This window comes from Haliotis rufescens, unplaced genomic scaffold, assembly GCF_023055435.1.
Source record: "Haliotis rufescens isolate VD_foot unplaced genomic scaffold, xgHalRufe1.0.p SCAF_1, whole genome shotgun sequence".
Classification (NCBI taxonomy): domain Eukaryota; kingdom Metazoa; phylum Mollusca; class Gastropoda; order Lepetellida; family Haliotidae; genus Haliotis; species Haliotis rufescens.
In genome coordinates this window covers 54621463-54645242 of record NW_025963779.1, presented here as the reverse complement: position 1 = coordinate 54645242, position 23780 = coordinate 54621463, and the positions used below count along the sequence as shown (strand labels likewise).

The 23780-nt window shown below is 39.4% G+C and overlaps 1 protein-coding gene across 5 annotated transcripts in view; it reads right to left on the bottom strand.

Moving 5' to 3' along the window:
- The window catches only part of LOC124131550 (very long-chain acyl-CoA synthetase-like), a 31273-nt gene extending 7774 nt beyond the window's left edge, over nt 1-23499 (bottom strand). The window contains exons 1-9 of one of the 5 annotated variants that reach the window (XM_048397963.1): nt 23427-23499; nt 15497-15903; nt 14052-14162; nt 8307-8522; nt 4503-4661; nt 3662-3820; nt 1969-2093; nt 938-1129; nt 451-550 (exon numbers count right to left, since the gene is read on the bottom strand). In XM_048397963.1, the coding sequence (XP_048253920.1) occupies nt 451-550; nt 938-1129; nt 1969-2093; nt 3662-3820; nt 4503-4661; nt 8307-8522; nt 14052-14162; nt 15497-15857 (1423 nt within the window). In that variant the 5' untranslated portion in view covers nt 15858-15903; nt 23427-23499. The other 4 variants (XM_048397956.1, XM_046494875.2, XM_046494873.2 and 1 more) reach the window with 4 other exon arrangements.
- Nucleotides 23500-23780: the final 281 nt, after the last annotated feature.

The following is a 23780-nucleotide window of genomic DNA, read 5'->3' as shown; positions in this document are numbered from 1 at the left end:
ACAGTTATGTCATTCAAAACCAATTGTCTGCTAACTCACATTTAATGACATATTTCAAACAAGGAGTAAAAAAATACCAAGTTCTTATATTGATTTTCAGTTAGTTTACAAGGCCCTACTGCTACCACGTTTACAAGACTGATGACAAATAAACAATGAAATTATGAAAATATTACGTGACAAAACAAATTGAACTGACACTGTTTACAATTAGGTGAAATGAAAAACACACGTGAGATTGTAACACTGCTGTTTGCAATAAAATTAATGGTGAATAATATGTATAAAAATCTTTATTCTAATAAAAAAAAGCCAATCACTTATCTTTTGGTATCGTTTTGCAAAAGATAATTATTCAAAAATCCATACAATAATAACAGAATACCAACACTTCTAGCTTATTTCACTGAATAGATTGACAGGTAGATTGAATGTGAAAGAAAAGCTAACCTGGTTTAATTTCTATACAATGTCCATTGCTGTCTCGAACTGGTTCAGCTGTTGCAAAGTCGTATTTGACCAAAGTTTGGTAATTCGGAGTCAACTTCCGCTGTTAAAGCAATAGACATAAAAAATTAAAACCAAACGAAAACATTGCTTCATAATTATTTGATGAGGACATTATTATAATCATTGCCAAATTACTCAAACCGTTTGGCTACTCCCTATTAATGATTCAAACATCTATGAAAAAAAAGAACAAATGGTCAAAGGCTATTATCTGTCATAAAAGGTTTCAATGTACTGATAACCTTGTTGAATTTCTGCAGATTTTTGAAGTGAGTGAATGTTATGTTATTCTGCAATAAGCAATACTCCAGCACAGTCAATATTAAAAATTAGGAGTTCAATAGTTTTAGCCGTAAGGTGGTTTTTTTCAGGCAAGTGGGCCTTGGACACACTGTAACCGAGGCAACTGTCAATACACTGAACTCACCAAGAGTGGAGAGAGTCTTCCAATAGCCCCAGGTTTATTGCTGACATTGAACAACATCGTGTTTCCTTCTGTTGCCCCGAAGAACTCAGTTATTTGGGGTATTCTGAATCTTGCCTGCACCTGCTCCCAAATGTCTCTCCGCAGACCATTGCCGAACGCGGCTCGCACTTGATGACTCTTCTCTTCAGGGCTCTGAAAGCAAAACAGCACTTCCCTGCAGTGAATATGTCAATGAGTTCATAGTCCATTTGTATAGCTATATACATACACGACATTTACATCACAATGAAGCCTGAGTGAGTGAGTGAGTGAGTGAGTGAGTGAGTGAGTGAGTGAGTGAGTGAGTGAGTGAGTGAGTGAGTGAGTGAGTGAGTGAGTGAGTGAGTGAGTGAGTATGGTTTTATGCCGCTTTAAGCAATATTCCAGCAATATCACAGCGGGGGACACCAGAAATGGGCTTCACACATTGTACCCATGTCGGGAATCGAACCCAGATCTTCGGCATGACGAGCAAATGCTTTAACCACTAGGCTACCGACTGCCTAAAGCCTGGATGAGATGAACCAGTATTCCACCATGTGCAGTATTCAAACCATACCACAGCAGCCTGTAATGAGAGTCAGTTGCCAGAGCAAGAGGATGTTGTCAGGTATGATGGCAACCAATCAGCCCAGTCAAACCAATCCTACGTGAGAGGAGGTACCGGAACAGTTCCCCGATATACTGTATGACTGTCACCCTGTACACTCACCTCTGGCCGTGAGAGGAGGTACCAGAGCAGTTCCCCGATATACTGTATGACAGACACCCTGTACACTCACCTCTGGCCGTGAGAGGAGGTACCGGAACAGTTCTCCGATATACTGTATGACAGACACCCTGTACACTCACCTCTGGCCGTGAGAGGAGGTACCGGAACAGTTCCTCGATATACTGTATGACTGTCACCCTGTACACTCACCTCTGGCCGTGAGAGGAGGTACCGGAACAGTTCCCCGATATACTGTATGACAGACACCCTGTACACTCACCTCTGGCCGTGAGAGGAGGTACCGGAACAGTTCCCCGATATACTGTATGACTGTCACTCTGTAGCGACAGCAGTCCTCCCAGAAGTGTGACGCTGAGAACTTCCCTCGCAGGACCATAGTTGCACCTGCAAGACCAGGCAGCCACAATCATTAATCACTGATTTTGTTGATGTATCTTTATTGTCTTATTTGAATACCTGCTGTGTGAGTATTGTCCATTTGTATTTCCTTATAATTATCTTGAGAGCATTCAAAAAAAGTTTCAATAGTTAAAGTGTTTTCTTGAGAAATTCATCTAAATCAACATAAATTGTGAAGATAAAAACAATCAAAATATTTAGAATGATACAATTGAAGATGATTGGCTCATGATTGATTTCTCATAGCAACAAAACAGTTTACAAATTTAGTTTCCTTAGCCCCGTTTTATAATACCAGCATGTTGAATACAGTATTTATTCAATTGTTTATAAATACATCACCTAAACTGCAACAGACACAACATTGCAAAGATGCAAGCAGTACAAAGCCAAAGCCTCCTACACTAACACATATACAACGAATTACAAAATGACTGCAGTGAGCCTGTCACATTGTCATGACAACACAAGAAGCAACACAGAACAACACTTGCAAGTTAGCTGACCCAGAGAATTAATATAAACAAATAGAGTAAGATAAAATTATTTGATTCAGCCACGCTGATTCATTACAGACTTTCATTAATCTCAACCTAAATAAAAATACTAGGGTTAAAAATATATACATACAAGTGTGTCGATTGTATGGTTAAAATCCTGATTAAGATGTTATTATGGTTAAAACAAACTCCCAATGCCCTTATGGCACAGCAGGCCTGCAATTTTAAGAATATATAACAACTATCTCAAATCGATTTTTCAAACGCTAACTTGAAATATTTAATTGACTGCAATTATGTTAAGAATAAAAATTTCAACGAGGATATCATTTCACTTGCCATAATATTAACTTCTATGGGCATAGCGATGTTTGTTTGTGGTGTCATTGTTTTGTGGCTACAAATACGATTAACATTTTGAACTTTTAACAAGCTGTGAAACAGACGAATGTGGCTATGAGTACAAATACATTGCATTTTCTATGATTAGGATATACATATATCTTGGTTCATTTAATTTGTTTGAGGCACACCTAAAAATTATCATGAGTGCCTTGAGGCCAAAAAAAAATAAATTTTAGAATGCGTTTTTTTCATGGGATTTATGTTTAACCTGACAGCTTGAACCAAGCACCATGACACTGTCTCAAAGTTATAGAATAACAAAGGGACAACACAACAGCTAGTTTAAGTCTTGTTGCTTTTCCACTTTTACAACTACACACTGTAACTTAATTCTTTAAGGGGCGTTGGAAGAACATGAATACCAGCAACGTTGAAGCATAACAACATATTTATCATTTGAAGCATCTTTTCAGGGCTACTTCTTGCCTATCATCAGGTAAGTACTAAGGAACAGAATGTGAGCTAAAATTTAGCCAAGATGAGAGTTTTTTGGGTTTTGTTTTTTTCACAACTAAAAGGACATTTGCATTTTCCATTAAATGCACAATAGTGGTGTTGAGTTGTATTTCGCTAGAGTGAATAAAACTCATCAGGAGGGTCCAAAAGGTTGCGCTGTGGAACAGACAAGACAAGAGTTTGACATCATACCAGCACGGATACAACCGTAGTGACCCAGCCCGCCGCCGGCGCTGTGGTACAGCGGCAACGTCATGTACAACACATCATCCTTGTTGAAGTCCACCAACAAGAAACCACCACTCAATGACGTGAGTTTCATTTGCCTTATAAACACTGGTTTGGGCAGTCCTGGATTAAGCATAAAACAGATTTTGGAATTTGGAATAGAATTTTTTTCGCCTCATCAACATACCAGCTTTGATTGTTCCCATCATGCCAATCCCTCCACCTGAGCTGTGATAAAGTGGAAGTACGGTGTACACGATGTCATTGCTGGTGAGGCTGACAATGGTAAGGCAGTTGCCGATACCCAATGCCTTCACCTGAACAATGGATGCTGGCTTGGGCAGTCCTGAGAGCCAAATGAGGATGATATGACTACATGTAAGCACTAGAAACACTCACATCTAAGGTGGGACTCAAATCAATGGCAGATTCTCAGATTTGTGGCATATCGGTAATTTATATCTGTCATTCTGTGGTAGATCATCTACTTTGACATGTCTGCAAAATTGGGCAATAAAGTTAGAATTGATCAATCACCACCTTACTCTAAAAAAAACCCAAAAGGACATTACATTGTGCCCCGTGGCTAAGACTGTAAGAACAACCCCAAAATTTAATAGGATGTGATCCTTTAATGACATCACACCACTGTCAACTTCCAGCAGGATCCAAGCCAAAATGGATGTGTACATTTCTGCCATAAATTAGACGATGTGTCACAGATGGGAGACCTGCCATAGTTCTGAGTCCTCAATACATATACACAGGAATTGCAAGTTCCCGATTCTTGTTAACAACAACATACCAACTGACACAACCCCTCCAACGCCAACACCAATTCCCGAGACATGGTACATCGGAAGGCAGTTGTACACTGTGTCAGTGACACTCAATGAAACAACTTGAAGCCCCAGGGTATAGCCCATCATCTTCTTCTGGGGGATAATAGATGGTTTGGGGTATCCTAGGGTCATAAGGGAGGAAACATTACTGAGCATGTTAGGTCGCAAAGCAGGTCAAGATTTTCACATATGAACAACAAAAATGTATGGGGGAGGGCGTGATTGTTGTTGTTGTTGTTGTTGTTGTTGCCACAAACAAAAGGAATAAAGTTTTGTATCCCAATCAAACTTCTGAACTGCTCCCTAAAGGGACACTGCTTCCTGTAAAGAAAGCAATGGTCGATAGAGTGAGCAGCATTAGGGTACAATGACAAAACTAGCCAGCCCACCATCAGGTCATCTTTCCTGGTGAAAAAAATCAGGAAAAGACGAACTTTGAGTAAATCTTAACATTTCAGCAGCACATTGTCATTGGCCATAAAAAGGTTGAATACTGGTAATGGCACTGTGGTCCAGATAACACTTGACAATTCATCTTTCAAACTTCATTTTGGAAAGATGGAAAGCTCGAAAACTCTACATGGCTTCCAAATTCTTACTTCCGTACACCATTTTGGAAAGATTGAAAGCTCGAAAACTCTAAACTCCAACTTCTTACTTCCATACACCATTTTGGAAAGATGGAAAGCTCGAAAACTCGAAAGCTCTACTTCGCTTTGAAGGATGTTTAGGAGTTAGAAACCTTAAAAACTTGAATTTGCTGCAAACTTTAAACTTCCTATTTCATAGTTTGGGAAGCTAATGATAAAAAGGTCATTTTTTCGTAAATGATACACCTCCTGTCAGAAATGAGATTTTACAACATACATTCTCTTTTAAGACACTGGATGGTATCTTAAGCCCATAAGCTAAATACTAAATAGATGTAGTACAAAATAAAACAGGGAAATTTGTAATTATCCTACATTAATTAAGAAATAAATGACAAGTGGGAGTTGTTTAAAGTACAACAAGATACTGCTGGGAGAATAAACCATGGTATAGCTAGCTACCTTTTATTCATAAATTAAATGGTAAAGTAATCTTTACAGCAAAGGCGGATGCAGAAGGTGTGATGGTGTGTGTGCAGGGATGGATCGAGGATTATAAAAAGTGGTTGGAGAGGGGAAGCCTACCCCAAAAATCATGACAGGTAAACCCACAAGTTATCATGGTAGCATTGTTTTGTACATTTGTGAAGTGGGAAGTGAGATTTGATGCAGACTTTTCAAGCTTTCCATCTTTCCAAAATGGTGTATGGAGGTAAGAAGTTGGAAGGGGTGTTGAGCTTATTAAACTTCCATCTTTCAAAACAGATTTTGGAAGTGAGAAGTTGTATGCGATGTAGAACTTTTAAGTTGGAAATTTAGGTTTGAAAGATGAATTATCAAATGTTACCTGGACCCACTGTAGCTCACCTGGATATGTATTCAACACTTCAAAAACCAAAGACAGACACTGAACAAAAGTTGCTGTCAGCAATGATATTCAAATATTTTATGAGTAAATACTAAAAACTAACATTAAACTTCAATGAACAGAACAAAATATCTCATGAACAGGAGGAATATACATGGCAAAGTTCAGCTCCCTCCGTCTGGCAACTTCAGGGGAGTTTGTTTGTTTGTTGTTTAAGCAATACTCCAGCTACATGACAGTGGTCTGTAAATAATTGAGTCTGGACCAGACAATACAGTGATTGACATCATGAGCATCAATCCACGCAATTGTGACCAATGACATGCATCAACCAAGTCAGCAAGCCTGACCACCCGATCCCGTTAGTCGCCTTTTACGGTAAGCATGGGTTGCTGAAGACCTATTCTAACCCGGATCTTCACGGGCCTCAGGGGAGAAGAAGTTGGCCTTAGCAAATATGCAGATGAGAGAATTCCACATGTGTCAAACAAAGTTAAAATTTAAATTAGCAAAAAATCAGCAAAAAAAGAATATATATCTATGTTGATCCCCACTGCTAGCCACACATGCACGGATTTCATTATTGCTGAGTGTAGCATTAAACAAACATTTTAATAAAAACGAGTAATGGCCAAAAATAGTTTGCGGCTGTGGTGGTTTTATTGAAATCGTATTCAAACCTCTTGAACAAATTCAGGTGTCATTATTGATGGAAACAAGCTTGTGAAGTTTCAGATTCATTGGCCCAGTGGTAGAAGATGTTTACAGTGAGAGGAAATGCATTGCAAGAGCATGAAAAGTCAACATTTAAAATGTTGCAAAAATATGGAACACATATGTTGAACCCCACTGCTAACTATGCATGTACAAAATTATACCTATATACAAAAATAGCAGAGTAGTGGTAATAAATAGCTTTTTTCAAACTGAATTTGAACCTACTGAACAAATTTGAGTATCATCATTGGAGGGAACAAGCAAGTTTCAGTTCCATTGGCCTAGTGGTTTCTGAGGAGAAGAAAGACGGACACCAGACAACAGGCCACAACACATGGTCACTCGACTTTTAGTCAGGTGAGCTAAAAATTGTAACTCTCCATCCAAAATATGTCAGTGTAGCAAAGGAGTATTTGTATTTTACTCCATCCAGCCACTGCTGCAATCTCATTAAAATCAGATCTTAGTTCTCGCTACCACTAAACAAACATCTGAGGACATCCCATTACGGGTCACGTCAGACCGACCTTGCGCGAACTTTGACCAACCAATGGAATGACCAATCAGAAGGAAGCTTTCTTGTGCTTTACAGCACTAATTTCAAATTGGCGACTACGCTTCGAAACATATTTTGACAAACTCTTGATTACAAATTTGAAACCTGAACAAAAGAACATTCTGAAGTGGCTAATCTGTAGTCCAGATTGTATGGATTCAGTCGTTAAACCCGTAACTATCGTTCGGAGTTAAAGTCTTTGTTTAGCGGTAGCGAGAACTGAGGTCTGATTTTAATGAGATTGGCCACTGCTGCTTTCTGGGTACACTGAGTGAGCTGAAAGGTAAGTGCATCCATAAAGGGAAATGTCTCAGTTGCATTAATTGTTTATCGATGTCATATCATCAGAGCATACACTACAGTTACAAAAACCATCCCAAGGTCACAACCATGCAGAAATTTGTTTGCGCTAAGAATTCAACAGCAGTGTACTGTATTATTGATAAGCTAAATGATTCTTTAGAACAGTTACTGTAGTGTAGTGTGTAGTGTGTAGTGTAACACAATGACTTGTTTCTGTCACCCATTGGTACTTTGAAACCGGAGTACAATGAAAAACAGTGCTCCATGATTAGAATACATTTCAAAGCTAACTTTCTGTCCTGCTTCTGTCATATGTCGTGAGTGACCCCCGGGGAGTCGATGTAACATTCACGATTTCAGGAAGAACAAGGCTCCAGTTCTCCTCATGATAACATGATAATTAAAGTGTAGTCAGTAATGGAATGCACAAAGAAATTAATGGACATAACCCATGATAGAAAGATGTCTTTTTATATGTTGTAGCAGCAGGAAGTAAACAATGCATTGAAACTCCATCAATATTAATTTTCAATAGCGATTTTGTCACATCTGGACTGATCTTATTTGCATTCCAGTACTTTTAAAAACTGTCAATAATATTCCAGAACTTGATGGTAAAACGTTCAAAGCACTTTTTATTAGACAGGTTAATTCAAGCACTTTTGAAACTTGTTCTCTTCATAAAGAATACATAACTATTCAGAAACAAACTCAGAATGTAGGACAGCATTACCCGTAGTTCCTGATGTGTAAATATAACATGCCGTGGTCATCAATGTTACAGTTGCACGGACGCTGGGGTCAACACCAACAGGAGACGACACCACCATGAGATCATCGAATGAGTTGTAACCAGCTGGCAGCTGATTGGCTGTACATCCTTGGATATATATCGGCATGCCACTGAACTCTCCTTCCTCCACGTGGACTGCTTCAAACAGCTCCGCTCCTGCAATGATTTGGATACCATTGCATTTATGAAATAACAAACCACAAAGAGCCAGTGACTTCAGTTTAACACTGCTTTAACAGTATTCCAGTTATATCACGGCATGTCAGCTAAATGTGGGAGGAAAGCCATAAGTGATGCAGTTCTCAGACGTCAACCACTTTGAAGAAACAAACAAGCATTGGTATGGCGCTGACAAACCTAGAAACATAATCTGGGCAAACTAGGATTTTAAACCCACAATCACTGGTTACTGGTATGCCCCAGGAACGAAACTCTGCACACTGAATTGGGGCACATTAGACGGCTGGGTCACCTGTGTCCCCAGTCAAAAACAGGAGAGACAGCAGGGTCTCAGTTACACACATTGCACAAACTACAATGTCTAGAGCTAGATTGGAAACTGGTATCAGGCTCCAATACCTCTTTAAATATCCTCCAGTGAAAAATATCTCTATTATGATGAATATCCTGGACCCATCTGCCCCAGTATGGAATCTTTATTTCAGTCACATTCTTAAGACAAGATGTTAATAATAGTTCAAATTCAAATAACTCTGTTCCTTCATGATCAAAACAAGCTACGCTATCTCCAGTGCCCGACTTCATTTGTTGCACTCACCGTCTCAGATACACCTGTCAAGGCATGAAGACTTCCCTTCCACAATCTTAAAACTCAGGAAGTAGTAAAGTCTAAATAGTTTTTACATTTGTATACTTATCCTGCATTACTGCTTAATGCATTTACTGCTTACTTTTGACAGAAACGAAGCTGTGTGAGGTCCAGCAGAAGTTGTTCCAACCAGTTGTGAAGCTGACCCTCTCACAGCTGCCATGTGATCAACCGGAAGTGATGACATAACAAGATCTCTATTTTACTACAAGTCACACATAATTTCATCTGAAGATGTTGTGGGAAGGTATGTCTGTGACGGGTGGGCCCTTATATGTAGTAATGCAGGATAAGTATACAAATGTAAAAAAATTTAGATCTTACTAAATTTTTTACATTTCCTGCATTACTCCTTAATGCATCTGTATCGGACGGTACGTTGGAGGGCATACCTTCAGATGTAGTCCTCAGTGACATAAACTCTGCAGTAGTATATCACTTTGCACAGATGCAAAAACATCCACGAGAAATTTGCATATACTAAAGTCTGGAAACTGATTTACCAAGCCAATTACTGTCGAGGGTGTAAACAATATGCCAGTCAGGTAATGCTGTCTCTGGATGGGAGGAGCATTTTAATGGGGACGAGGATTGGTGACCTGCTGGGCTATGAACGCCTTCGACATCTTTACTTTCAGTTTTTTACTTTCAGTTTTATTTGTCTATTTATAGAGTGCTTATACAAGTCATGGTAACTGGTACCTGACCAAGTTTGTCAACAAGCTGATGGCCATCCTTTCTTATCTTCACATCTGCCCCCTGTTTGCAGAGATCACATCTAAAGTGAAAGACCATGGTCAAGTTCGCTGACTTATAACAGTGGATATCTAGCAACACGTTCCCTCTTCAGTCCATCAGCTCCTTCAACCAGTCAGTCTGCACTATTAATCATGTGGAGGTAGGTTTATATTCAATATATATATTCATTACATATATATGTATAGTCATTATTCTTATTTGTAAATCAGTACTGATCATTCAACATTTTGTTCAGGCTGGCAATCTCAATGAACTGACAGCGTCCCTTCATCTAGAAGCCCAACTCCTCCTGAATGCCTTGTGTGAACCTATGTAAGGCAGAATGCCAGCATAAAGCAAGAGGAAGTGGTTGCAGAGTATGATCAGCTGACTGCCGGTGAACTACTGACCAGTCTTGTCCATCGACCTGTGATTGACATATGAGATAACAATTGTGTGATGTGAGGACTCAATGTGAATCAGGCATGTAAATTACAAATGTCATGCTGAAAGTGAACTAAAATATCACAAAATCCATTGTTGAATGCTATTAAAACTGATTTAGTTACCCCCTTTTCTATTATAGATAAAGAGGCCGGACGGTGGACGTTTTCTCCAATCGTGGTGGCCATTTTCTCTTATGCAGCAGACGTTTTTTCCAATAGCGCGGTGGCTGTTTTCTCCAGTTCCCAGTGGATTGCTTCCTGCATGACTTCTGAGGTCTACAAACCACCATCTTGGCGACCACCAAGGCGTGATCAAAATCAAAGCGAGGCTCTTGGTTGCTCTGATCTTCTGCATCACTTTGGGAAGAAGTACAGGTAGCGGAAAAGTGTACCGCTTAGTCCTTCCCAAGGGATGCTGAATGCATCCACCGCCCAATCCTGCGGATCTGGGATTGGAGAGAGATAAGTCTGTATCTGGTAGTTCTGTCGTGTGGCGAAGAGGTCAATGTTGGGATAACCGAGGCGCTGACACACGACAAGAAACACCTTGGGAGGAAACTTCTGCCAGAACGTTCCGACAATCAGGAATGTGCTGGACCAGAAATGATAGACCCAGCCAATCAACCAGATGGAAAAACCAGAACTTCTATTGATGGAAGGAGTGAGAGTGCGTCGTCCCCTGATTGTGCAGGCACCAGACCACATTGATGTTGTCGGTGGAGATGGCGAGGTGAGTGTACCGTAGGGGCTCCTGCTAGTGTGATATCACCAAGATGAGCACCTCCAACTCCAGGTTATTGATGTGCCAATTGCATTGTGTGCCAGACCAAAGCCTTGAGGTCATCTGGTCCTCTAGAAGCACACCCCAACCCTGAAGATAGGCATCTACGAATAGGTGTGACATTCGTGATAACTATGTTCAGGAGACACCTCCTACGACAGTAGAGCGACGTATACGCTGGGTTCCTGACGCCTGATGTGAGAAATCCCAGGAGCACTTGCCTCTGACGAAGTGTCAGCGGCTGTTGAAGAGTGGGTAGCAGATTTAGATAAGGCTGTCTACAAGACTGTAAAGTTGAAAAGTCAACTTCAGGAGTTTTTCTGATCGTGTCGTGCTTTGATGGTACGTGGATAATTGTGTCTACTAACCAATGCCAGATCCCATATAGACTAAATAAACGTGCTCCCCAACTGATCACAGTGGCATTGACGTAGCGGTCGTGGGAAGAATTATAAAATAGATGCTGTATCTGCTAAATAAGGCTGAATAAATATAATTCTTTGGTGTGAAAGATCGTACCGTACTCAGTAAGGTGATTGTTTCCATCCCCTGGGCATCTCCCGTTCTTATATCGAGGCGACATTGACGGTTGGCGACTCATTACTTCGCATGATAACATCGGGGGTCTACTGAAGTTGGTGGCTCGGTCACACAGATATACAGCGACAAGCATCTGATTGAGAGGTTGCTGCATTACATACAAGTGAGCATGCAAACCAATCAGAACTCAGAGAGTCCTTGACACGTGACATTTAAATCACCTAGCCCAGTAACCTAGAATCCCGCATTTTTCATTTTTCAAGGTTCAAGCTCCACACATGGACAATCCACTATGAACAGTGTGGTAGACAGACAAGTGATGTTTCCGAGTTCTGTATAGAATGTGTCACATGGCCAGTGTAGGAGCAAGTTGATCTCCGTGATATTTGTGACATCTGGTCCTGTCTTGTGAACGATGATCCCGAGAGGTGGGTACCCGGTAGCATATGATGATTCTGCAAATGTCTAATCGATAAAGAATTTGTGATGATCTTCAAGTTTTGATACAGATCATGTCTACCAGAAGCCATATGAAACAAATTCTACAAGAGTATGATCACCCTCTCCGTGGAATTGTTCAGTCAATCTTGAACCTACACTGATTAGACAGGGAGAATTGGCGGGAACTTTCACAGAACCTCCACCATGAGGCCAGGCACTGCCAAAGGCTTGAGGGAATGTCAGACCTCCACTGTACAAATCACGAGTCCGGTATCTGGAGAGTCGTTGGCTTAGACGACCCTGTCATATGATGGAGATCCTCATTTCGGGTGTGTGCCATTTCTGCCACCTCCAAAGCATGGATGGAGAAATTGTCCTTCCTAAACTGAGGAACCTCCGCCAGTGATAAAGATAATATCGCAAATTCTTTGTCCAATGCTGAGACCAGATCCTTCAGCATCAGATCTGGCAGAATAGAGGTAAGCTTGGACCAGATAGTGTCTCGTTTAACCACGTCGCTTGCTGCTGCAGTCAGGTGGTACCGCAATCTGGCGGTCTATGATCAAGTCCGGCATCTAGGTAAGGCTGAGATGGTTGTCCCACTCAGAGGATGTCTCGTAATCTGAGTAGTAGTGCAGCGAGTGGCAGGTAGGTGAATGGAAGATTGCCTGGAGGTTACTCTGTGTGATGCTGACCCATGTGATGCTGGGCCCTGAGAGAAGACGGCGTACCCAAGTCCACCAAGGGCGACACTGCAGACAATCAAGCCACCATGGAAGCAGCAACTAAGAAGAATTTCTTACCACAGCAACAGACACAATTAGCAGGCATAAATTTACAATTAAGTAGAAACCGCAATGACCATGAGTACCCAATTATAAAGGATAAAAAGTCACATCGTCATCTAATAAAAGGTTTTACAGATACACTACATGAAAGTGTAAACACTGTAGAAGCCAACCAGAGGCTTTAAGGTATTTAAAGATATTATAATACCAAACAGAAAAAAAATATAATCGCATACCTCGAAAATACGAGACCATGTTAGTAATTCAAAATGGTGGATTTGTACAACAAACAGGTCAATGTTACATTGACAAATGCCACCTTCACATGCAATATATTACTGCTTTAGCACAATTACATGTGTACTGTGAACCAATACCGATACCAATAGGGTATAATATACATTCAGCACAAGAAAATAAGCCACAGAAATACTCCAATTGCGGGACAATTTTATTGATACAAAATGTCTGTCTGGTGACAAGTAGTAATATGATGATTCCATGATGTCATCACTTACAGTTGATCACGTGGAAGCTGTGAGGGTCGGCTTCACTTCTGGTTGGAACAACTTCTTCTGCTGGAACTCACACAGCTTAAATTCTTTCAAAAGTAAGCAGTAAATGCATTAAGCAGTAATGCAGGAGAAGTAAAAAATAATATTTTTTCCATCTACTGGTAAAATATAATTTAGATCAATCTTCTGATTTGATTAAATTTTTCGAGGGCATGCCCGCACAAGGCTGCAATCTTGAAAAAATGCCTATGCCAAACTCTTGTTAATACATTTGTGAATGGTTGTTAATTTTAAACTCAAGAGTGACAGACATTCTGTGCTAAGAGGGATGGAAAAGGTGATGTTGTGCCTGAAACGCAGCTTTAGTGGCAACTGAGTCGAGGGTAGTTATCAAAATAGAATGGAGATATAATTCGCTGGATATGCAAGAATGCTTTTTTGAACAGTTAAAAGTCAAATCACTCACTCACTCCAGTGACTTCGTCTGACAACCATGACACCTCTTGAACAAGGAGGTCATTTTGGGGCAACTAATGTCAAATCTTAAAAAAAAAGGAAGCATACACAGTAGCACAATCATAAAATGGTTGAAATATAATAAAATCACCTTGTCCAACAATGAATGCCTTGGCTCCGCTGACATTGACAGAATGACTCAGCTGTTTCTGACGCAAGTTGAAATTAATGAGAGCTGCTGCTATTCCCAATTTCTGGAGACCTGTAACATCATACACAAAAGTTACCATGGTTACCACACGTCTGTTATATCTGGAATAATATGTATTTTGTATGCATTATTGTATTTTGATCATGTCAATGAAAAGTTTATCAAGTCTTAAAGCTAGATAAATGACTTCCCACACAACTTGATTCACTGTTACCGTCTTAGAGCCAGAGTCAGTATTTTCCCAATAATTGTTGATATTAATAGAGCTAATACCCAGTAGGCAGTTTGTCTGTTGCTGACTGGGACTTAAACTATGTTAACTAAATTAATTTTATTAATGGATACAATTCCAGGCCATGAAGTGTTTGTTTGGGCTCCACACTGATACCAAGTGGACGGATGGGCGAGATGTCAAGAGTTTTGACTTCACTACAATTCCAGAAACTGTGTCACCTTAAGTGTTTTCTAAGACTTTACCTGACTACTGCCCTGCTTTTTTTGCCGTTTATTTGCTGATACAAGAAAACATGTCTCCCACTTTAGATAACAAATTTTGTTATACATGACTGTTGGCTAATCAGTACCATTGATTTTATGCATTATAGTCAAGACTACGAGTCGGACTAACCAAAAGAATTACTTTGCTTGTCGCCTATTCGTTTGTTTATCGCCATTTCTCGCACAGTTTTTCCAGAAAAGGTGTTGTCAATAGACTACGATCGGGTATTGACAGATACAGCCAAAGTTATTCCCAACTGTGCATGTATTGCGCTGACGACCACTGTAAAATCTGACAGAATTTCTTTTCGCTCACAAAGTGTTTGCATTTGTTTACAAAAATGCTGAAGCTGTGCTACAATTTCATTCAACGCTTCTTATTCAAATAGTTAGCAGGGCCTGTATATCATCCTTACTGTTCCTGTATCAGTGAAACTGAAACTGACTACAACCATCGTGGACTGATACAAAAACAAACGCTGTTCCATCTGGATTTTGGACGGATTGCAATCAGCACATTTTTATATTTTCATCACTGACAAAGCCGTAAGTGAAAATATCACCAATTTCAGCTTATAAAATGAGACAAAAATGTCACTGGACAAGAAAAGTATTACATTCTACCGTATTATTTACATATTTTCTCATTGATTTGAGTCTGAAAACATAAGTGTCAATGATGCAGACTGCAATTATTTCCGGCATAAAGTGTTATACCACTTGAGCAATATGTGGAGAAATATATCAAGTTTATAATTTCACCAAACATGGTATTTCACCACCATCACTAAATACATAGCAAATGCTCATATCTTACCTAGCAATAATCTACAATGGACAAGACATCACTAACACCAAATACTAGGGAATAAATGGTCATATCTCACCTAGAAACGTCCACACAAAAGCTGGTTCATTGTAGATCATTATGGCCACTGTGTCTCCCACAGAAAGTCCCCATGTCTTCACAACATTTGCTACCCTATTAGCCTGCTGGTTAACATATTCATAAGTGAAAACACTGCCCTCAAAAATAATGAATGGCTTCCTTGGTTGATTGTAGACATGTTTCTCAAATCTGTCAATCAGAAACTCTCCACTTTCTGCGTCTTTCTCCATCTGAGATTTTACATTCTTCCCGACCTTCATGACCTTGAGGTCATGGTTTATCCAAGGAAACATGGTCTTCCAGGCCACAACAGACACCCCTGCTGCCCCCGCAACACCGTACGCAACCTTGTCCAACATACTGCCAAGTATTTCAGTTCACGTCTGCTCTCACATAACAGGTCTCCTGGAAGAAAAATGAGTATGAGAATCATGATGGGACATTAATAGCCAAGACAGATTCGTTCTAAGTCAAGGTATGGCATCATGTTTCAAGGTCATGTATCAATATACAAAAAGTATGGTGTGAAATTAATTGCAAACTACTATTTTTCTGATTGTGTGGACTAGAATTCTCAAGCCAGTGTTAGTTTGACTGACACAGGATATCTAACATATAGTTTGGTTTAATTTTAATTTCTGTGCTTCCATTTGGTTTCATGGAAATGCCGGACATTACCATTGTAAATCTTTGCCATTTGGTTTCATTTCAACCATTCCCATCCTTATCAAATAGAGTAGAGTTTTGACTGTTTCTTGATTGTGACAGTGATGTCTGCCTTTCACCAGTTGCCATGCTCTTTAGAATAATGTTGGCATATTATGATCACATTGTGTTACATGTCTATGAGCATGATGAGTCATGGAGTTGGGTTTCGCAATATTTCAGTCATATCATGGCAAGTCAGCTTGATCCTGTTTATGTTCATGCCTGTTGTGATGCATTTTTAGACGTTTACCATTATGGTGAAAACCACAAGCATGGGTATGGTGCTGACAAACCAAGAAACAATTAGGACAAACAGGGCTTCGATCCCATGATCAAAGGTTTCTGGCACACAAGGGATGTAACTATGCACAGTGAATTATGGCGCTTTAGGGTCATCTGTGCCCCTATATGTCCTATATGTCCATCAAACGAGGCTCTACAAAATTACCTTCAGGAAAGCAAAGCAACCATTTGATTGATGTTTTAACGAACAGAATCCCTGCATATTATTTCACTTTCATTATTTACCGTGCATTTTATATTATTCATATACAAAAATATTACCAAACGAAAGGAAGTACACTGTTGAGGGTCAGACAATGCTTAGAAGTAAAGTTATACAACAATATTACCAAATGAAAGAAGGTACATTGTTGGGGGTCAGACAATGTGTAGGAGTAAAGTTATACAACAATATTACCAACTGGAAGAATGTACACTGTTGGGGGTCAGACAATGTGTAGGAGGAAAGTTATACAACAATATTACCAACTGAAAGAATGTACACTGTTGGGGGTCAGACAATGCTTAGAAGTAAAGTTATACAACAATATTACCAAATGGAAGAATGTACACTGTTTGGGGTCAGACAATGCTTAGAAGTAAAGTTATACAACAATATTACCAACTGAAAGAAGATACACCGTTGGGGGTCAGACAATGCTTAGAAGTAAAGTGACACAACAATATTACCAACTGAGAGAAGGTACACTGTTGGCATCAGACAATGCTTAGAAGTAAATAAAAGTGTATCACATCTTTACCATACACAGGGACTGACAGCCATACCATTAGTCCTGCACCATGACCGTGGAATATATTTATTTTATGAAAAAATAATAATCTAGAAATGCATACAAAAGCAAGTCTAGCCAGCTCAAGCTAGCTCTGAAATCAGCATAGGGATTTTTTTTATTTTTAGAGTCAAGAAGGATATTGTGTAGTATAAGATTTCAGAGACTAAATGTTAGTCTACCATACCATAGTCACTTGTCAGTATACAGTATATATACTGGAGAACAGTAATGATCAATATGATGAATGAATGCAGCTTCTTAACATGGCTATCTACTGTGGGAAAACATCTACATAACACAGACATTGAAATTAGAGAGATGAGGCTTAATGTTTCTCAGTTATCCCAGTTACTGAATTTGCCTTACTAATCGCCCCATTCACTGACTTACTTCTAGACCTGTCTGTAAGTAACTTTTATAAGAACTTGGTACTTAGCCTGAAAATTAACATGACAATCCATACTTTCTTATGAATTTGTGCACACCCATTTTTATGCTATACCTCCATAAATGCAAAAAATACATTGAAATGAATTCTAATAAATAAATAAGTCAACAATAAAAACTTCACAGACTACTTCTTTAATCATTAACACACAAAACAGTATGAAATCAGTGACATCATTCAGCAAACTAATGCATTCAAAGCTGACCCGTGAAGACCCGGGGTAGAATAGGTCTTCAGCAACCCATTTTTGCTGTAAGAGGCGACTATGCTTGTCGTAAGACTAACGGGATCAGGTAGTAAGGCTCGCTGACTTGGCTGATGCATGTCATCGTATCCCAATTGCGGGCATTGATGCTCATGATGTCAATTACTGGATTGTCTGGTCCAGACTCGAATATTTACAGACTGCCGTCATATAGCTGGAATATTGCTGAGTGCGGCATAAAATAAAAAACAAACAATCAAAGCCCTGTCCACTCTGTTATCACCCAATAAGGAAACAGTAGTCCGCTAGTGTGCATGGTCTAACTTCATTTTAGTTATACAAACCTAAACATGATAAATGCTAATTAAATCCATAGAATTCACTATGATCATTGTAAATTAGTTTCCAAAACTACTTACAAAACAGGGACAGCAAGATAGCAAGTCAGATAATCTAACCACATGCTCACTGGAATGTAACACCTGACTATCATCAAGTACACTTAACATTACAAAGTACACTCTACAGATGTCTTGTTCAGTGATTGACAGTTCAATATTTGCTCAGTGAGTGCATGAATGTTCTTTAAAGCGATGATGATGATGATGATGAGTATGAGTGAGTGAGTGAGTTGGGTTTTAACGCCGCTTTTAACAGTATTACAGTTCTATCGCGGCGTGTCAGCTTAATGTGGGAGGAAAGCCCGAATTGATGCAGGTCTCAGACGTTTACCACTTCGGTGAAACCCACGAGCACGGGTATGGTGCTGACAAACCTAGAAACATATTTGGGGCGAAACGGGATTCGAACCCACAATCATAGGTTTCTGGCGTGCCCAAGGGAATGATAATGATGAGGATGAGGATGAGGATGAGGATGATGCATATTTATAACTCATCTAATCCATATGCTGAAATATGCTCAAAGTTAAATGTGGAAATGAAAAGCAAACGGTGATTTCCAGTGCTGGTGATCGTGGTTCGCCATGAACTCACTTATTTTTTACAGCTACTTCAAAAAAGTAGCTGTAAAAAATTAGTTTACTACCAGACCCGTGAAGATTCTGGGGTAGAATAGGTCTTCAGCAACCCATGCTTGCCGTAAAAGGTCACTATGCTTGTCGTAAAAGGCGACTAACGGGATCGGGTGGTCAGGCTCGCTGACTTGGTTGATGCATGTCATTGATCCCAATTGCGTGGATCGATGTTCATGATATCAATCACTGGATTGTCTAGTCCAGACTTGATTATTTACAGACCGCCGTCATATAGCTGGAATATTGCTGAGTGCGGCGTTAAACAACAAACCAACCAACCAACCTACAGCTACCTCAAAGCAACCTGCAAATAATGGAGTCTGCCAATCATGACTGAAAGCATAAACAACAATCCATGGCATGATGACATCCAATCAGACCCTGACCATCCGACCCATTTTGTCGACAAACATAGGTGAAGGTTCTCCACAAGGTGACCAGTTGCTGATGTCAGTGTTAAAAACAGTGATAAACTATCTTAATTAATTTGTGACTTATGAAAATTGTGGCAAATTTGGGAGAGTTGGTAAATTTGAACATGCATGTCAGATGAGTTCTGAGTCTCACATTGGGTTTGCGTATTAGTGAACTCTCTTGTTGTGGACATTTTAGAATTGACTTTCACTTTGAACTTTCATCGAGTGAGGGCCAAACTGTATGAACATAGAAGCTTGCACAGAGTGGAGCAATATTCAATATAATAGTGGTCTGTAAATAATCAAGTCTGGACCAGACAATCCAGTGACTGATATCATGAGCATCGATCCACGCAATTGGGATCATGACATGCATTAACCAAGTTGTGTTTAACACAGCTAAGACAAGTATTCCCATTATATCAAGGCATATCAGCTTAATGTGGGACGAAAACCTGAAGTGATGCAGGTCTCCGATGTTTACCACTTTGAGGAAACCCACAAGCATGGGTATAGTGCGGACAAACCTAGAAACAGATTCGGGTGAGCCACGATTCAAACCCACAATCATAGGTTCCTGGCATGCCAAAGGGATGCAACTCTGCAGTGAATTGCAGCGCCTTAGATGACTTTGCCCCCTGTGCCCCCTACATAGTTCAGAAAGACTGGAGAACCTACAAGCCTCTCTGTGAATATCCTTGTGTAAATGTGTTGCTAACAATGTACCAGTAGATCCAGCTCCTGGAGACACACCTGGACACATCACATATATGCAGCACGTGCAGATAGGTCAAACAGATAATAAATTACAACACTGCTTTGGAAGCCTGCTATAATTATTGGATTCTGACAATCCCTCTCAAATATTGTATTATATTAAAACAAACCTTACAATATTCCTGTTTCAGGTTTCAAGTTTTTCCATTAGTTTTCAAACTGATAAAAACCTAATATCAACTGAGTTGGGTTTAACGCAACTTTGAACAGTATTCCAGTTATATCATGGCAAGCCGGCTTAATGTGGGAGGAAAGCCGAAGTGATGCATGTCTCACACATTTAACACTACAGTGAAAACCACGAACATGGACACGGTGCCGACGAAACTAGAAACATAATCAGATCCACAATGTTAGGTTTCTGGTGTGCCCATGGGATGCAACTCTGCACAGGGAATTGAAGCCTCTTAGACAACTGGGCCACAGCACAGGGGTGCGCAACATAATACACGCAGACTATCAGTTAATGTTTTACAAAAGACTATTGAAATTGACTTGCATCTTAAATGCTTTTCATTTAACATTTTTATATCCTTAACATGTTAATAACTTCTGATTTAAACCGTTTGTAAACAATTTTCTACATATTGAATTTAGATCAAATCTACCAATACTTTTTGAAGGTATTTAAGTCTCGAGGCAGTTTCAGTTGTATAACTAACATTTGACCTCTTTCTATTATCAGACCTCAGTCCTGTGATTACCTTTGACCTATCAACTGTACTGAACTGGGTTCAAATCCATCAACATTATTTTGTTGAAGTCATCCCAGTTTGACATTAGATTCAGCCTGATGCCTGTGCTCTACATATTCTGTTCTGGTTATTCAGCTGCATCTGTGAGTTGGGGTGTCACTGATTGGAAAGATTAGCATCTACGTGGAATCAAAATTATGATATATCAATACATTGATTAATAAAAAAAATAGTCATTCTGTGAGTGTGTGTGTGGTGTGTGGTGTGTGGTGTGTGTGTGTGTGTGTGTGTGTTTGTGTGGATAAATAGACCTGCAATGCTGGACATAAACTGGGTTGATCTGTTAAATGTTTGAGTTAAATGTTCTGCCTTGTCCGTCTAATTCTCCCTCTTAACCATGGCAAAATTAATGTAACCTAAACATTTCTATCGCAGTGAGTTATTTAATTAGTATCGATATTCATAAATTTGTATCAAGATGCAATACAATATCAACATTAAAAGTTTACCGATACATCAGTATCACAAGATACAACGACTTCTCTATCCATGACAGTGTTTGGTTTCCGTTTCAAATTGTATTTCAGTTATATTTGTCAGCCTTATTGTGTATCCATGGAAACCAAAGTCTGGTGGATCCAAGGGATGGTGGTGGTCAAAGGGTTCGAATCTTCCCTTTCGAAAATAACGCCCATGACACAAATCCCCAATAACAGATTCCATGACAACAGTCTGATGTTCTGATCTTTCATCACCTGATAATTCTATGCCTAAACAGTAGTTACTGGTTATTTTTAATTTCATGCATCACTACAGACATTGACAACAGCTGGTTGGTAGGACAGCTGGTGTTGATTGAAGCTGTATGCTCACAATAGTGTTAGAATGTCAATCAAAATGGTCATATTTCTACATCCTACACATCATGGTAGAACTTCACTTGTGACATGCTCAACAGAGCACTTGATTGCATGAATGCTGCTAATTAGAGTAATTCCTTGGTGATACCAATCACTGCCTCCAGTTGATATTAAGGGCTAAAAGTATTATAATTAATACTAGACTGAAAGCAAGTGTAACTCATAAAAAAATAAAAATGTATGGAGACAGAAATTGGTTATTCTATACAAATTCTAAGGGATTAAATTACACCATTACATGTCTTAATGCATATTAAAATGAATGTTACAGACAGGCATTGAAATTAGCACAAGCCAGCTGGGCTGGACCAGCTATTAATGTTAAAGGTATCCTGCGGGCTAGAGGAATTTCAAACAATTTGAGATCTATTGCTTATGTTATCACTATTCTTCTCTAATGTCCATCCCTGACAGAATGTCATTCAATGTCAGTCAATGAACATGCGTTCCACTGAACCATCTTCCAGTGATCCACGACCCTTCTCTGTCTTGTAGAGTCTACACTTTCTATCCCCCTATGATAATCTGGGGAAGAACTGATCCCAGGTTCCCCATGAAGAGTAGAATACAAACGTTGTAACTAGCATGACAATTATAGAGCCTTCTGTGTGGTATAGCTTAACTGTTACAGGTACCATGATCATGATCTGTTCAAACTCAATAAGTCTGTCTCCCAGACATGCAAGAATGAATTAAAAATGAATCCTGAAACAATTAAAGCATTTATCTGGGCTCCATTTTGATTTGATTTTGTAGATACATGTTTTTAATCATATAGCTTTATTTCTGGGACTAAATGTTGTTCTAAAACTCCATCAATGTCAACATATGCGGCTTTTCACCTTATCATCCACACAAATTGACGAACATTTTTAGCTAGGCAAAAAAGAAAAATAACTAAAGGTTCCTCCCAATTTTTTTACAAATGCAAAACGAAGACATTTTGTTGTCAATGCATCATTTTCTACCAAAGATGCTATTCTGGAACAAGCAAGCATACAGGTTAAATAGGGGTTCAACAGTCAGAACATGACTCTGCTTCACATATCATAGCTGTGAGTGGGTCCAACAGTCCAATCTCCCCGTGGCCATGTCTTGACTGTTCGAACCCCCAAAGAAGTTCTTAGGTATACTGATCTGACAAGCTGCTGACATGGTTTAACTTAGTATCATACTTAAATACCCATGGCAACCCCAGTTGGACTGAGAGATGAATTTTACTTTGGCAATAAGAGACAGATCTGAGTAAAAACATAACTTTACAAATAAGTTTGATGAATGGAACCTACCCAAGACAGCCTGGCTTTGACTTGACAGTTGGTCTTCAGTTAGTGACAACGATCACATAGATCTATATGAGCTAAATGAACTAGACAGGTAAAAAAATACCTTACTTCAAGCGAACAGGCTGACCTCCTTCTAAGTACAGTGATAAGTCAAAACATTCAAGTTATGCACACTCATGAATTTCTTGCTTAAAAGTATGTGACACGTACGTCTTTAGTTTATAGCATACAACGTTTTGACATCGACATTATTGTGTACTTCCGAAGCGACAAGAGCGCCTGCTATATGTTTGTGTGCCTGTAAATTCACGACACTACCACCACGATATTCCACTCTGACATGACAAGTAGTCTACCTTACCTCTCTCAAAAACCCGGTCACCTACAAGGCCTACTCGTGAACATCTCACACTGATCAAAGGTCGATTATTTGCCCAACGCCAGTTACCTCCCTTAGCGTTAAGCTGCATCGCCTATCTTTCTGTTTCTAAAAGTAGGCCATCGTTTCTTTCGTAGCGGATAATGTAACTTTTTAACAATAACAACACTGTGTAAAGGAATTAGCTTATTTACACGAACACTGTTTTTTTCCAACAAGATACATTAACAAACAAATTGTTTAACTAAATTGTACGGTGGCCCATAAGGGACATGGAGTCTGTTTTTCTATATTTTGATATTTCACATACTTTTGTCGTAACCTTTTGCAAATTAA